Source organism: Festucalex cinctus, chromosome 12 (genome assembly GCF_051991245.1).
Source record: "Festucalex cinctus isolate MCC-2025b chromosome 12, RoL_Fcin_1.0, whole genome shotgun sequence".
Taxonomy (NCBI): domain Eukaryota; kingdom Metazoa; phylum Chordata; class Actinopteri; order Syngnathiformes; family Syngnathidae; genus Festucalex; species Festucalex cinctus.
In genome coordinates, this window is record NC_135422.1 from 19,020,033 (window position 1) to 19,036,162 (window position 16,130).

Below are 16,130 nucleotides of genomic sequence, written 5' to 3' on the forward strand. Positions count from 1 at the left end.
TTATTCCTGAATGCAAGTTTTTTTTTCCTTTTTGTGCTGTTTTTAGGATTTTTTTTAAATCTGAATAATCTTTTTTTCTGTCTTCATTTTTTCGGTTTTTCAATATCTTTTCTGTTTTGCTGATGTTTTTTAATGACAGGAAAAAATAAAAACATAATATTTAAAAAAAAAATCTGAAAAACAAATAAAAAAATACTCTACAAACAAAAAAATATGATAGCCTTTGGGATCAATCTTATGCTCCTATTTTGGTAAATTTTAATTGCATAAAATAAGAATCTCCAAATCCCTTCTGAAATTTCATATTTCTTGTGGAATTCAATTTGTATATTAATTCCTTGAAGTTGACAAGAAACAAGGAAAGAAGGTATACATTGAAAATCCTTGTTGAATTGTCTTCAGTTGACCTTAATTGATTTTTTTTTTGTGCGTTACGTTATTTATTTATTTTTTTAATTCTCGTTTAATTTTTTTTTAAAGTTGATTGATTTTTTTAATACTGTGGATGTTAATAAGGAAATATGTCTGTTGCCATACTGTGAATGTTAAAAGCAGTTTCAAATAAAACAAAGTGAATAAAATTACTCAGTTGACAAAAAACAAAAAAACAAAAAGAAAACGTCGCAGTGCTGCATTTCCGCCTGCTGACTGCCGGGGGCAGCAGAGCGACTGTTTACAGAGGCCGTCGTGTGGGGCAACAACACGTTTGCGAACGCCACAGGAGCAGTCAGTAGTAGGCACTGTACAAGTACAGTACAGTAGTAGAAATAGCTAGTGGGAGGGGAGTAGAAGGTGCTAGCTTTAGTAGCTCCGAGCTGCCTGCTTTGGTAGCGTGGACTTCAACACGCTCACTCGGGGGGACGCGTCATACTTTCTACATTTCAAAAAGTTACACCAAGTCGAAGGCGGCTCGAGCGACAAAGCGACTTGGAGTTTCAACGCCCGGGCTGACGTGAAACTTATCACCGGCGGCGGGGTCTAAACGACACGAACACTTTTTTTCTTCTTCTTCTTCTTCGGGGCTTGCGAACAGACGCTGAGGCTAGCTAGCTCCCTAGTCTTGCGAACTGGCTCGCGGCCACTTCGGCTAGGCGGCTAAACGGTTAGCATCCACTTCGGCTAAGCTAGGCTAGGCTAGGCGGCTACACGGGGGAGCGATACGGCCTGGAGCCACTTCGGCTAGCTGGGCTAAGCGAGGTCCAACCCTCCTCCACCACCACCCCCCACCAAAAAAAAAGTTGTTTACCTCGACTTGTGGATGTGGTCACCCCGCGAGTTTTTGTCGACTTTTCTCTGGGACAGGAGCGCAAGGACCAAAAAGTTCACCCTGGATCTAAAAAACGCGACGGTTGTAAGGGGAAACTGAGCAGGATGTCAAGCGAGCTTGAAAGCAGTCACTTGGACTCGAGTTTGACAGCAGCGGCCGAGGAGGCGGCGAGCTCCGGCGGCGGCGAACGCGAGCAGGACAAGCGGCGGAAACCCCAAAACGACAAGCCCGAGGGGGCTGAGCGGGCAACCGAGGCCGAGGCGGGCGGCGGCGAGCCCGCCGGCACCGGCGTCGACGCTGATGCGGCGGCCAAGAAATTGGTCGAGGCTCCGCCGCCCAAAGTCAACGCGTGGACCCGCAGGACGACGGGCAGGGTGCCGCTTCACAACGTCCACTCGTCGGCCTCGCAAGACAGAGGTGAGCCGATGATTGCGGATCGATTTTTATTTTTTTTTTTCGGACTTTTGCACGTGTTGTGGAGCACGTTGCGCGACTATGCGTGGTTGTACTTTGACATCTTTAATAATCTCGCAGGGCCATGAGGGGATTATTCTTCTCAAGTGCCTACATTTTAATGGGAGCATGTCGACATTTAAGAGGACCCCTGCAACCCCCTTGTACCCCCCCCCCCCCCCCTTTTACTCCTCCCTCTTCTTGCTGCGAGCACCACGTGTTGATTGCTGACAACTGCTACTTCTGTAGCAGTTAGCATGTAGAACCGCCCCCCCCCCCCTCCCCCAGCCATTTCCCCGCCCCATTCCACCGCGTCCTCCTCCCCCTCCCTGGAGGGATGCCAGTGTCAGGCCCACGGGGTACCAGCGGACACAGAGGCTGTTTGAAATACTCCGTTAAAATTTTCAGATTTATTATTATTTCACAAATTTTCAGATTTATTATTATTTTTTTACTTAAGTGCAGCGTGGGTAGGGCTGCACAATATATCGAATAAAATATCGACATCGTGATATTGGCCTATGCAATATGCATATCGCAAAGACATGCAATGAGTTAGATATGGAATTTTATGCTTTTATCTGAATTTGACCAGTCAGACTGTCAGGTTTACCTGTTTGACATTTATTAAACATGACAAAAAAAAGGAGAGAAGACACTCAGTTCAAAGCTCACGAGGAGAGAAGAGAGGAACTGACTGATACAATTCACTGCTGCACTCTCCTCACCCTCTCTTTTTATTTGGTTTCCACGCCCCAAGTTACATGGGTGTTCCAACTCTAATAATGCAAATGCAAAACATAGTTGGAACTAGGGGTGGGTTTAGTTTAGTTTTGTTTATTCATTTTTTCCTTTCGGACACATTACAGTTTACATCAATCACATCACATCATTTGCAACATTGACGTCCGAAAGAAGGGCTGACGGGTAGAAGCCGAAGCTTATTCGAGACCCGTCCCCATCGACCCATTACTATAACGCATCAATCATATACATTATTTAGAATACTAGGGGTGGGTGATAAAGCCTAAAAATTATATCAAAGAAATTTGCGGTGATGGTATTTTTGACGATATTGGTAATATTTACTGAGCAAAAGATTGCAATTGGCACTTCGGAATATCGCACTTTTATTGCAGCAACAATATTTAAGCCACCTTTTTATTCCAGACAATTGAAATGTAAACAAAGTGCAAATATAGCAACTTTATGGAATGAAATGGAAATAATAAACAGGCCAGGTTTTAGTTTACCCTGCGAATTGTAAGAAAACTGCTTAAAGCACATTTACTTAGCAAATACAATGAAAGCACATACCTTCAGAAGTCAAATTGCATGAGTCAAAAAAGTCCATCATTTTCTTATTACGCTCCTGCGAGTGTTATTTTGCTGTGGAATGTCTCTGATTGGTTAATGGAAGGAGCGAGAAAATACCGTATTTTACTAACCCTAAAAGTTGTCCAATAAACATATGATTTAAAATGAAAAAAAAAAGTTAAGAGCTGGAGGTTGTATTCTTTCCAAATTTTGATGCCAATATTTTCCCCTTTTTAATGAAAATGACTATCGCTCCAAAAATCATTTATTGGTGTTCTTGACTACTAATAATCGGTATCGGCCCTGAAAAAAAGAAAACATATCGGTCTATCTCTAATCAACAGTCCTCACTGTTTTTGTTCGATTTAAAACAAAAGTCTCTTGATACAAGTGTCTACATTTCTTCTTTTGCTGTCTTGAAGGATCAAACATAATTTTTTTTGTGCACTTTTTGAGGCACTTTCCAAATTTATGTATGTCAAAAATGTTCCTCGAATGTGTTTGACGGTTTGCGAGTGAGTGTTGGTAAGGTTAGCGTCGCTATATTTGACCGCGGCGGCCCGCGGCATCGTTTTACAGCCGAGTCGGACCCCCCCCAAAAGACGGACGGACGGCCTCTTATCTCCTCAGCCGTCCTCTGGCAGGCGATAGGGCCCAGCGACGGCTGGGGGCCACTCCCAGCACACACACACACACGCACACACACACACAAACACACACTGCCGGCGGATGTTTAACGCTTGGACATGGTGCACACACACGGCAAGAGACTTTTCTGGTTTTTATGTTAAAAAAAAATAAATAAATCACGTTGCCACTCTTTTGAAAACGATATCACTTTGTAACTTATTGATCGTCTGTCTGTCCGCAGATCAGCAAAACGCTCTGAAGGTCGTCCGTGCCAGCAAACCCAGAACCAGAAAATCCAGCAAGGTAATCAGGGAAAATTATTATAATTATTATTATTACTATTATTATTATTATTATTATTATTATTTTTATCTCATTCGCTCCCAGCCATTTTCACAGAAGCAATCTCGTTCGCTCCCGGCTGTTTTACTGGATTTGGACTGATTTTGCGAGGCCCACAGAATATTGTGTTCTCTTGCTATAAAACATGGAACCTATCAAAAGAAAGATTAAAGTCTCTTCTTTCATCAGGAAAAAAAAAGTTTTTCTATCTGTTACGGTTTTTCAGCAATTAGCATTAGAATATAGCTAAGTTTCATTCATTTTCACAAATCTATTTAGAATTGTGAGTAATTGAGCCTTTTATTTGTGTAAATAACTACCATTTCTTCAACCGTTATTGGCAGTTGAGAGGCTGCATCAAAGCCTTCTGTATGCTTTAAAAAAAACAAAAAAAAAACGGATAAATACGTCTTTGGGACACTTAAAACATTAAACGTATTTATACGTTTTTGGGAGCAAATGAGTTATCAGAATTATTATTATTATTATTATTATTATTTCTTGTGTGTTTGTTTAATTTCCCCATGGTTTCAAATCAAGAATTAGCAACCGCTATTTCCACATTGTTGAATGATGACCGATTCTAAAATGTATAAAATTAGTTAAAAAGAATAAATAAATAAAATTACTCTGTTGTTCTTATTTTTTGATTGATAAAATTAAAAAAGATGTTTTAATTTCCATCCCTTTATTAAAAGATAGGTCATTATTTCAAATGGCGTCCGTCAATCAGAAAAATGGCAACAACAACAAAAAAAACAAACAATATTTATTGACTATTGTGTTTGAAAGTAAAAATAAAATGTTTTATTTTGATTTCACACAAAAATAATCAGTCTGCTGTCAAAGAGGACGACAAAAATTGGAGAATATTTACCCAAATTCTGAGCATTTAAAGAATTTTAGATCAAAAGAAGGTATCTATCAATGATAAAAAAATATTTTTGATTGATTTGATCATAGATTAGTCATTGTTTTATCGTAGCACCTGTATTGCAAATTATGTTGCAGGTCTAACTATATGGAGGACAAAAACTGCCAAGTGAAAATAAAAACAGATATTATTTTTTTATTTATTTTTTGGTTACATTTAGATTTATTTTTTTGTATTACATTTTTAATTCATTTTTTTTATGTCCATTTTTATTTTCACTTTTATTTATTTATTTTTTATTTTGGCAGTTTAGGTCCTCTATATAAGCTGCTTTAAAGCAAAAAAAAAAAAAAAAAAAGTATACCTTTTTTGGTGAATGTTACATGTGAAAGTTACTTCATTTTTTTCTTATTTTATTTTATACTTTTAAATGTGTGTTGTGGTCAAAAATAAGAGATTATGGTAGATTAAAAACAAGAATAACTCCAAAGTGTACGTTTAAATGCAAATAAATAAAAGGAAGAAATGGTGGAAAAAAAAAATGAATTAAGGTCTTGCGATTGTGTTTCTTTAATTTTGTTTTCCAGCATTTTCTAGATTTTTTTTTTTAAGAGTTAAATTAAAGGGAACAGTAGCAGTATGTATGTCTATTATTGTTACGCTTGGGTTAAAATGGCCAATCTAAAAATTTTTTTTTAAAAAGCTTAAAATGTGAGCATATGGAGCAAACGTCAAAATTATATTGCTACATGTTAGCTTAGCAACCATAGCATTGGATCAGTTGTCTCTTGAAATCGTACCAAACACCTTTAACTGACCCGTCCTAGCATTTTGGCTGTAATGTCGAACATTAACATGCTAGCGTTTGGTCCTAAGTATTGGGTACATAAATATTGGCACATGGACACCGTGTGTTATATTTATCTTCTTGGCTTAATTTGATGTGCTTGAACTACAAGACTTTCAGCTTTCCTTCGAAGCGATTTGCATCATTTAAATGTAAACACGACAAAAGACAGTTTTGCCGAGAAAGCCCCGATACTTGCGAAAATAAAAATCGATCAACCAAATAAGAGAAGATTAATCCAATAAAGAGAAAACGGCGATAATTATTCATGGGTTGCCTTCATCTTTTTCCATTTCCACAAGTGGAAGAGGAAGTCTTTTTTTCCCACACATATAATCTGGGGAAAGCGACACCCGCCGCCGCTCACCTGCAAAGCGCTTTTTTTTTTTTCCTTTTTCTTCTTCTTCATGAACTAAAGCACATTTGCGCCGTGTTTGATTTTGTCGAGCCGTTTACCAAGCGCACGAATGTGAATAAACGTCAGCAGAGAAACTGTCGAACAGCAAGCAGGTTTTGACCTTCCCACATGCATGCCGCTTCCCACAATGCACCTTGCTTGACATTTTCATGCTCAGTCACATGGAACAGGTGACACATGACCGTGCAATGCAAATGCACTACATCAGGATTCACAATAATTTAGATTTTTTTTTTTTTTTGGGGGGGGTTACTACAAAATAGTTAACAGAAAAAAAATTTTGTTGTTGTTTTTTTTTTTTTTTTACTTGCATTAAAAAAACTGCATTTGAAAAAAATCCTTTAAGCAAAAACTTTTTCAGGTTTTGTTTAAAGTGATAAGATTGTACAATCTTACTTGTATGAGCAGAAGAGTATTAAGCAAATGGACCAATAGTTTTTTTTGTTTTTGTTTTTTTTTCTTGTACTTTGTCAGGGCTGTTACCGATTTATTAGTAGCTGATATTCACTTTCATTATAAAAAGGAAATATTAGAGATATTTAAAAAAAAAAAAAAAATCTAAACTCCATCTTTCAGCTTTGTTGAAATGTCTTTTCAAATTTGCAAAATTTTTTCTTTTAATTTTCAATAATCCAATAAACATTTTTGTTTTAAAATGCTAAGAAAAAGTTCAGGAGCTCAAAAAGTGATATTTTCAATTTATTTTTGTTAAATATTTATCAAAAAATTTACTTTTATTCATTTTTTATGTTTCCATTTTGCAATTATTTTTATGAATAGGATAAGTTCTCAAAGGGGGGTAAAAATAAATCAATTTTTTTTTTTTTTTTTTTAGGTACAAAGGAGTTTTAATTTTGTTGTAAACATAAAACAAGTGATCTTTTTTGAAAAATAGTATTTTCAATATATTTTGTTAAATATTTACAAAAAAATGTACTTTTATTCCTTTTTTTAATGTTTCCATTTTGTAATTATTTTTATGAATAGAATGAGTTCTCAATGGAGAAAAAGAAACTTTTTCTTTTTTTTTGGTGCAGAAGGTTTTAATTTTGTTTTAGATGTAAAACAAGTGATCTTTTTTGAAAAATAGTATTTTAAATATTTTTTTGTTGAATGTTTACCAAAAAAACTGTATTTTTATTCCTTTTTTATGTTTCCATTTTGTAATTATTTTTATGAATAGAATAAGTTCTCAATGGAGAAAAAAATATATATATTTTTTTATTAAATGGTGATTTGAAAGTATCCGGAACTGCAAAAAATGTATATTCTAAGGTCTTAAAACAATAGTTTGAGGAAAATGAAGATTAATTTGAATCAATAAATGCTGCTATCGCTCTCCTTGTGTTTGATACTTAACTTTCACAGTATGTCGTAAATATTGTGGCATGACAACAAGTGAGCAGTTGCAAACGGACAATGTAGCGAGGTATTGAAGTTAATGCTTGCGTGGGCGTGTTTGTGCCGAGCGAAAGCCTTCACCCGACCTTGCTTGTCCAAACTTTGAAAAGTCCAAAGTGAACATCGTGTCAACTCAGTAACCGTTGACCTAATTCTGCTCCATCTTGGGTTTTTCTTTTGTTTTTTGTTTTTTTTGTTTGTTTTTGTTTTGTTTTTTTCCTCTTTTGTTAGTCTGGAGACTTTGGTGACATCACAAACTGGCCGACGCCCGGTGAACTGGCCAAGGAGGTAAGAGCACTTCCTCTCTCGCAGGTACCATCGAATGATTCATACTAGGGCGATTATGGGAAAAATAGTAACCACAGTTATTTTGGCAATAATTGAAATCATGATTATTCAAACGATTATTTATTTTTTATTTATTATGATAATAATAATAATTTATTATTATTTTTTGTTATAAAACAAGGAAATGTTTAAGCATTTAAAAATATTAAGACCAATTAAAAACAAAAAAAATAGAAACACTGTAATTACGTAACTTCCTTTTTGACCGAACAGAATTTATTTATTTATTTATTTATTGATTGATTGATTGATTGATTTACGTACTTATGTTGGCAAAAACATGAATTTGGAGTGTAGCTTGTGCACTGTGCTGTAGGACGATTATTTATTTTTTTGGTACAAAACAAGAAAATGTTAAACATAGAAAAAATGTATATATTAAAGCAAATCAAATGCTTTACACTATACACTATAAACACTATAATTATGCAAGTTCCTATTGGATGAAAGAAAATGTATTAAATTACTTTAAAATAAAAAAAGTGCAAATGTATACATTTAAACAACTAAAAAAAATGGTATTAATCTTTCTTTTTTTTACGATTATGCTGATATTGTAAATGTGGAGTGTAATAATTGAAATTGTAATTAAATTTTGATTAATTGCACAGCCCTAATGCATACTGCAGCTGGAAAAAGGACAGTAGGGAAAACAAATAAATATAAATATATATATATATATATATATATATATATATATATATATATATATATATATATATATATATATATATATATATCTATATATATATTATATATATTATTTATATATATATATATTATATTTATATAATATATATATATATATATTATTTATATATATATATATTATATTTATATAATATATATATATATATATTATATTTATATAATATATATATATTAAAATAAGAAAATTATTACTTCAAATAAGCAAAATTATCTGCCAACAGAACAATAAAAATTATCTTAAATTTACCTGTAAGATTAAAAAAAATAATAATAAGAAGAAAATAATGCTATTCCCATATCAACCTCAATGCTCTTGAAAATAGTATTTTCTATACAAAAAAAAAAAAAAGTTACCGGTATATTGATTTTTTCCAAGCTGTAGTAAATAGAACTATTTTCTTTCTTACATATGTATTTTTATTATTATTAGTTTTTATTTTATTTATTTATTTATTTTTTACTCATGGATAACGTTGCCTGAGTGTCAAGCAGGGAAGTAACAGGTCACATTTTTTAATTGTCTTTGGTATGACCCAGGCCGGGATTGTCCCACAACCTCCAAGTCTGAGGGTAGGCACTCTACCAATAGACCACTGAATTTGGATATCGGAATATTGGAAAGCAGAAAATTGAGCTTAGTAAATATAACGAAACTGGCTGTTAACGCTCAAGGCTAAGACTGCTTGATCAAATAAGAGAATTGAGTCAAAAGTTTCTCACAATAAGAACAATGATCTTGTCTGACAATTTCATTTTAAGTAAACATAACTTGTCAAAGCAAAATAAGTACATTTAGGTTAAATATAGGAAATTATATCTTAGTTATGATTTGGGTTTTTGCAGTGTGAAAACATTTTCATCAGAGCTGTTTTTTTTTGTTTTTGTTGTTGTTTTTTTTAAAGACTGATTTCGCAAGGCCCACAGAATATTTTGTTCTATTGCTATAAAAACACGGAACCTACCAAAAGAAAAATTAGTCTCTTCTTTCATCAGGGAAAACAAAAAAAAAAATATATATATATATATATATATATATATATATTATTTGTATATTTGTATCTGTTTTCATTCTGCATCAATTAGCATTAGAATATATCTAAGTTGCGTCAATATTCACATCCCTGGTGAAAACGCTGACAAAAAGAGCTTGTTGCAAAATGGCCCTGGTTGATCTCTTATACTCTGCTGCCACCTGTTTATGTAATGACTACCATTGCTTCAACCGTTCTCTTCAGTTCAGACGCTGCGTGAAAGCCTTCTGTATGCTCTAGCATGAAAAAACAAAAAAAACAAAAAAACATAAACGTATTAATACGTCTTTGGGACGCTGGTAATATTTAAAATAGAATGTTTTTGGGAGCAAATTAGTTCATATGTTTTCAAGGAAAAATACTCGTGGGGAAAAAATGAAATAAAAAAAATACTGCAGTATAAATAGAAAAAATGAATAAGAAAAAACATAAATATGAAAACCAGTTTTGATTCCTTTATAAACAAGTAAATGTGTGCTTTTGAATCCCCCCTGAGGATATGATGAACTAAATATAAATATAATAAAGGAAGAAAGCTTTCATATATGGAGCAGATTTGGTGACGATGCATCTTGTCTTGTCGTTTTGCGTCCAGCAACAACAAAATGTGGTGAACAACAACAATAGCGGTGGCGGCGGTGGCAGCAGCAGCAGCAGCGGCGGCGGCGGCAGCAACAATGCCGGCAAAAAGCCCGCGTCCTCCCGCCGGGACAAGGACAAGAAGCGGGAGCGACCCGACAGGAAGTCTGAAAGCAGCCATGACGGCGTCGGCAGCGGAGGTGAAAGCAAAGAGAACCGCGAGACGCCGCCACAGACTCAGACGGCGTCTCCGCCGCTGCCGCCGCCGGCTGCCGACGACGGGGACGCCAAGGCGGGACAGGACGCCAAGAGTGGTAGCCCCAAGAAGAGAGGAGGTGAGAGTAACGAGCACGCTCGTGCGTCCTCGCGACTGTCAGGTGGAAAGTGACGACTTCCTCTTTGACCATATTTGGAGACGCTTTCCTTCCGCCGGACATTGACGAGTGCTGTATGTGAGAGCGCATCATCAATTGAAACGCGCATGTTTTTGCTGCTTTCGTTGAATTGCATCGTGTGGAAAAAAAGTCTTCGCACAGGATTATTATAGTTTTTGCAATTTTTAATTTTAGTGAGTTTTTATTTTGTTTTTGAGTTGGTTTTTTTAAGTTTTAATTAGTTTTCAGGGTGGTTTTTATTCGTTTAAATTATTTGATAAATGCTTAGTTTTAGTTTCAGTATTAGTTTTTTGTATTTTTTTCTATTTGTATTACATGTGCGCAATATTCAAAAACAGGCAAGCCACGTCATCTGAAGGTGCTTTTCTATTGGCTGCTTATGTTTAACAAATAAAAAAAAAAAGACATCATTTAATTTATTGTAAAATATATCAAATTACTTCAGTTGAAATACTTTACATTAAACTGATAAAAATATCACAATTCCAACTTGCTAAAAGCGTTATTTTAGATGAATGAGAGAAAAATATATTTTTTTTTTAGTACTAATACTAGTACAAATACATTTTAAATTAATGCAGGAAATTAATTGAAATTTAAAAAACCCAAATTTGAATGAATAAATTGCTTTTAAATGCTGAATAAAAAATCTGAGCAAAATTGATCAATTCATTATATATAAAAAAAGAAAATACTTAATTTTGAACTGTTGAAATGCGTCAAATAAATTAAATAAAAATGCATAAAAAAAAATACCTGGAAGAGCAGCAGCTGTTTACTCAACTTTGGCACCATTTCTGAAATGACATCATGGCCAATTTAATTGGGGAGCGTTATGGCGACACGTCATTACCGTTCATAAACCGAAATGGCGACAACAATGAAGCCGTTGAATCCGAAACATGTCAAGTGTTTGTAAAATGCAGCGGAACCAACCAAGATTCGCCAGCGTATCAGCCGTGTGTGTCGCTGTGCAACCGTCGCTAGGTAACAAACGCAAGTGGGTGTCCCTGCCGCTGGAGGACGCCACCCGGGACAACGGCGAGGCCGGAGGCGCCAGGACGCCCGGCGGGGCCCCCGCGCACTTGGACGCAGAGCCCATCAGTGACTCACCCGACCCGACGTCGCCCAGTCACGCGCTGAATAGCAACAGCAGCAGCAACAACAACAACAATGGCAACAACAACAGGGCGCACGATGGCGGCAGGAGTAAGTGACCTTCGCCCGCTTTCACACACCTGCTTGCTGGTCAAAATGTCCAAACTTGGTGGCTACGGTGTATGGAGGACCAAAAACGACAAAATTCAAAATAAATAGATCACTAAATAAATGACTAAAAGTGAACATAAAAACAGATATAAGAAAATATAATTCAAAAATTAGATTAAAAAAAAAAAATTATAAATGGGGAAAAAAAAATATGTATATAAATAAATACATTTTTATTTAATTGTTGAATTATATTTTTGATATCTATTTTTATTTTCACTTTTAGTCATTTATGTATATAGTCATTTATTTATTTAGTCTTTAGTGTTTTATTTAGTTTTTTTATTTAATAAATTTATTTGTAATTTATTTACTTTATTTATTTAATCATTTATTTATTTAATCATTGACTAAATAAATAAATCCATGACTGAATAAATAAATGACTAAAAGTTTATTTAGTTTTTTATTTATTAAATTTATTTATATTTATTTACTTTTTAATTTAATCATTTATTTATTTATTTAGTCATTGACTAAATAAATAAATGACTAAATAAATAAATGACTAAAGGTAGATATAAAAATTATTAAAAAATTAAATACATATATATAGTTTTTTTTCTTTTTATTTCTATTTTTCATGAATTTCATGGCAATTTTCGATTCTTCTAATTTGTAGCTCCTGAATATAAAATGGCCACCTGTCCCGATACCTTAAAATCAGGCTTGGTACTCGCTCATCACTTTTTAAAACTTATTGAAACCAAGTTAAAGGGATTAAAAGACTTTTCTTTTGTTTTTTTGTTTTTTTTGTTTTTTTTTTGTTTTTTTTTCCTCCAAGTATTCTTGAGCTGTTGTTACGCTCACATTTCTCAAAATAAGTGTTTGTTAATGTGCTTAATTAATGCTTAAGTTTGTTGCAAAACGGATGCATGAAACTAACGTCTTGTTAGCGTCATGCTAGCATGTAGTGTGAAATTCCATAGGTGGGCTAACTGTCTTTTTAGATGTGAATTTAAAACATAACAAAACACTTGGCTATGTTTTTTATTTGTATTTTTTTTAAACAGTATTAGTAATTAAGTAAGTCAGGTGGCGGGAATGCATAGAAGTGGTCACGTGACTGCAAAGACGCTCTCGCTCCGCTCGCCAGGTTGGAGGAGGGAGCCACGCGACTTTGGTGACGACGCGGCCAGCGTGAGGAGCGACGGCGGCGGCGGTCGCGGGGGCCTCCGAGGCCGAGGCAAAGGTCGCGGACGTGGGCGAGGTCGTGGCAGAGGTTCGTGGCCATGTGGCGACTGAAATCCTTCTCGTTGTACTCATTTTCAATTTATAGTTTTTCTTCTTCTACCACTTATCTTTTTTCTTAATCTGCTTTTTGTCACAGTTTTTTTTATTATTATTATTCTTTGCTCCATTCTTTTTCGCTTTTTAATTTTTTAATGTAATCTTTAGTTGGGGGGATGCTGAAAGCATCCCACCTATGTTGTTCAGATTTTTATTCTCACCTTTTTGCCGAGAAACAACTCCCACATAATACTTCCGATTTATACCCCGTTCAAATCTCAACGCTTCAAACATTCTCACCTTCCGGGGTATATATCGACTGATTCCGTATTACTTACGGTCTTACACAATTTAACATTAAATATAAACTTTTTCCCCATTCATTTTCAATGGGACTAACATTGAACTTTTTCTAAGTCAAACTTTCCAAGGCCACTTCCATACATACAACTGATCATCATTACCAGCTCTCTCATACTGCTCAGTAGTGCACTTGGTTAAGTAAACAGGAGGCGAGGATTTGAATTCTTTCTTTTTATTCATTTATCATTCAACTCCAAGTTACGACTTAAAAATGATTAGTAATACTATTACTACTACTACTACTTCCACTACTGGTACTACTACTACTAGTAGTAGGGGTGTGAATTGCCTAGTACCTGACAATTCGATCCGTATCACGATTCATAGGTCACGATTCGATTCGATACCGATTAATCCCGATATGAATTTACAAGTCGATTGTTGCGATTTTTTTACTCAAATTTAGAAAATACCATTCAGTTAACTTATACATGTACACTGTAAGATTTGTATGAAAATTTATTATTTATTGATCTGAAACTTCAGTCATATAACTGTGAGCCACTGTATTTAACAAACGGGTTGTAACATTTTTCATGTTTGAACAGTGTTGAAATAAAATATTAAGGCTTAATGTTCCATTAACTCATTTACTCCCAATAACGTATAAATACGTTTTTTTAATGCGCTGTGTCCCAAAGACGTATTTATACGTTTTTTTTCTTTTCTTTTTTTTAATGCTCGAGCATACAGAAGGCTTTCATGCAGCCTCTCAGCTGCAAAGAACGGTTTCAGAAATGGTAGTTATTACACAAACGGCCAGCAGGTGGCAGCAGAGCAAAGGAGATCAGCCAGGGCCATCTAGAAAAAAAGCTAAATTATTTACAATTTTAAATAGATTTGCGAAAACTGATGAAACTTAGCTCTCTTGTAATGCTAATTGCTGCAAAACGGAAACAGATAGAAAGGTACTTTTTTTTCCTGATGAAAGAAGAGAGACTAATCTTTCTTTTGATAGGTTCCATGCTTTTATAGCAATAGAACGCAATATTCTGTGGGCCTTGCAAAATCAGTCAAAATCCAGTAAAACAGCCGGGAGCGAACGGGACTGCTTCTGTGAAAATGGCTGGGAGTGAATGAGTTAATATAACATTCTTCCATACTTAAGGTGTGAAAGTTAGACGTTTTGTTGAATATTTTTTCATCCAAAATGGATATTAAAATATCGATTCGGCTGCCTATTGAATCGATTCGAGAATTGCGAGCTGTAGTATCGTGATATATTGCCGAATCGATTTTTTTTTAACACCCCTATAGTACAGTAGTAGTAGTAATTAATAGTTAATTACTTTGTAATTTTCACAGAATTTATCCTTCAGTTTCCTTCATAAGCATTCACCTTAGCATTCAGGTATTAGCTTTCAGCATTCCCACACAATTTCTGCAGAAATTGCACTTAGTGTAGTTTGTGTTGGTTCTTCCCCATACAGCGTTTTTTTCCCCCTATTTTTCTTTTTATGCTTTATAGTTTTCTTTCCTTTTAGTTTTTATTTTTCTTCTTTTTTATTAATTTCTTCTTATTCCTAAAAATATATTTGTCGTTACCTCATTTTATATTTTTCCATCTTTCTTTTTATAGCATTTCTTTATTTTCCTTTTCTTTTTTAATGTCTTTTCAATTCTTTTTCTTTTATTTTTTTTAACTTAATCTTTAGTTTGTTTATTTTTTTTTCTTTTATTAATTTCTTCTTTTATTCCTAAAAATATTTTTTCTTTTCCTCGTTTTATATTTTGCCATCTTTCTTTTTTTTAGAGCATTTCTTTATTTTCCTTTTCTTTTTTTTTAATGTCTTTTCAACATATTTTACTTCCCTTGCTTAATTTTTCTTTTCCTCCTTTCATTTCTTTTTTGTTGTTTTCCTGTTTCCCCAATTTGTCCTGTTTTTCACCTTATTCTCTATTTCTTTGTTCTTTGTCATATTTTCATCCCCGCTTTACCACTTTGGTTAGCTTTCTTTTTTTATTTATTTATTTATTTATTTATTTTTTTGTTACTTTCTTTCTTACCGCCTTTGTCATCCATTTTCGTGTTGATTTGAAGTGACCCCGCCTCGACCTCTTGCTGTTTTTCAGGCCGCTTTGATTACTCGCAGGGATATCGCGACGGAACGGACGGCTCGGACGCCGCCGCCTCGGAGTTCAGCAGCGGCGGGATGGTTTACTACTACGACGACGGAAACAAAGTGCAGATGTACACGGTGGACGAGAAGCTCCTCAAGGAGTACATCAAACGGCAAATGTGAGTCGAGTCATTTTTAATGCTGAAGAGCGCCGTCATCTGCAAATTCCATTCCGTTTGGAGCATTCATTAATTTACCATTGACATGAAATACCGGTACTCATTTTCCAAAGTCACAGGAGGACAAAAGATGACTTTGACTTTTTTTTTTTAAATCACAACACAAACCATCGGCTTATTGTAAGCGATAGGGGTGTGAATTGCCTAGTACCTGGTGATTCAATCCGCAACACGATTCATAGGTCACGATTTGATTCGATACATAAATCCTGATATGAATCTAGAAGTTGATTATTGCGATTTTTTTTTTTAACTCACATTTAGAAAATACTAATCAGTAAACATGTACATGTACATTGTAAGATTTGTATGAAAATGTATTTATTTATCGGAAACTTGAGGCTTATACGTAATTG

The 16,130-nt window shown here is 34.7% G+C and overlaps 1 protein-coding gene across 4 annotated transcripts in view; it reads left to right on the forward strand.

The window, feature by feature from the left end:
• Window positions 1–679: 679 nt before the first annotated feature.
• Window positions 680–16,130, forward strand: part of LOC144031528 (la-related protein 1B-like) — a 31,102-nt gene continuing 15,651 nt past the window's right edge. For 3 of the 4 annotated variants that reach the window (XM_077538781.1, XM_077538783.1, XM_077538782.1), the window contains exons 1-7: window positions 680–1,684; window positions 3,909–3,970; window positions 7,781–7,837; window positions 10,235–10,553; window positions 11,601–11,822; window positions 12,979–13,104; window positions 15,549–15,714. In XM_077538781.1, the coding sequence (XP_077394907.1) occupies window positions 1,372–1,684; window positions 3,909–3,970; window positions 7,781–7,837; window positions 10,235–10,553; window positions 11,601–11,822; window positions 12,979–13,104; window positions 15,549–15,714 (1,265 nt within the window). In that variant the 5' untranslated portion in view covers window positions 680–1,371. The remainder of the gene's footprint in view (window positions 1,685–3,908; window positions 3,971–7,780; window positions 7,838–10,234; window positions 10,554–11,600; window positions 11,823–12,978; window positions 13,105–15,548; window positions 15,715–16,130) is intronic. The other variant, XM_077538784.1, reaches the window with a different exon arrangement.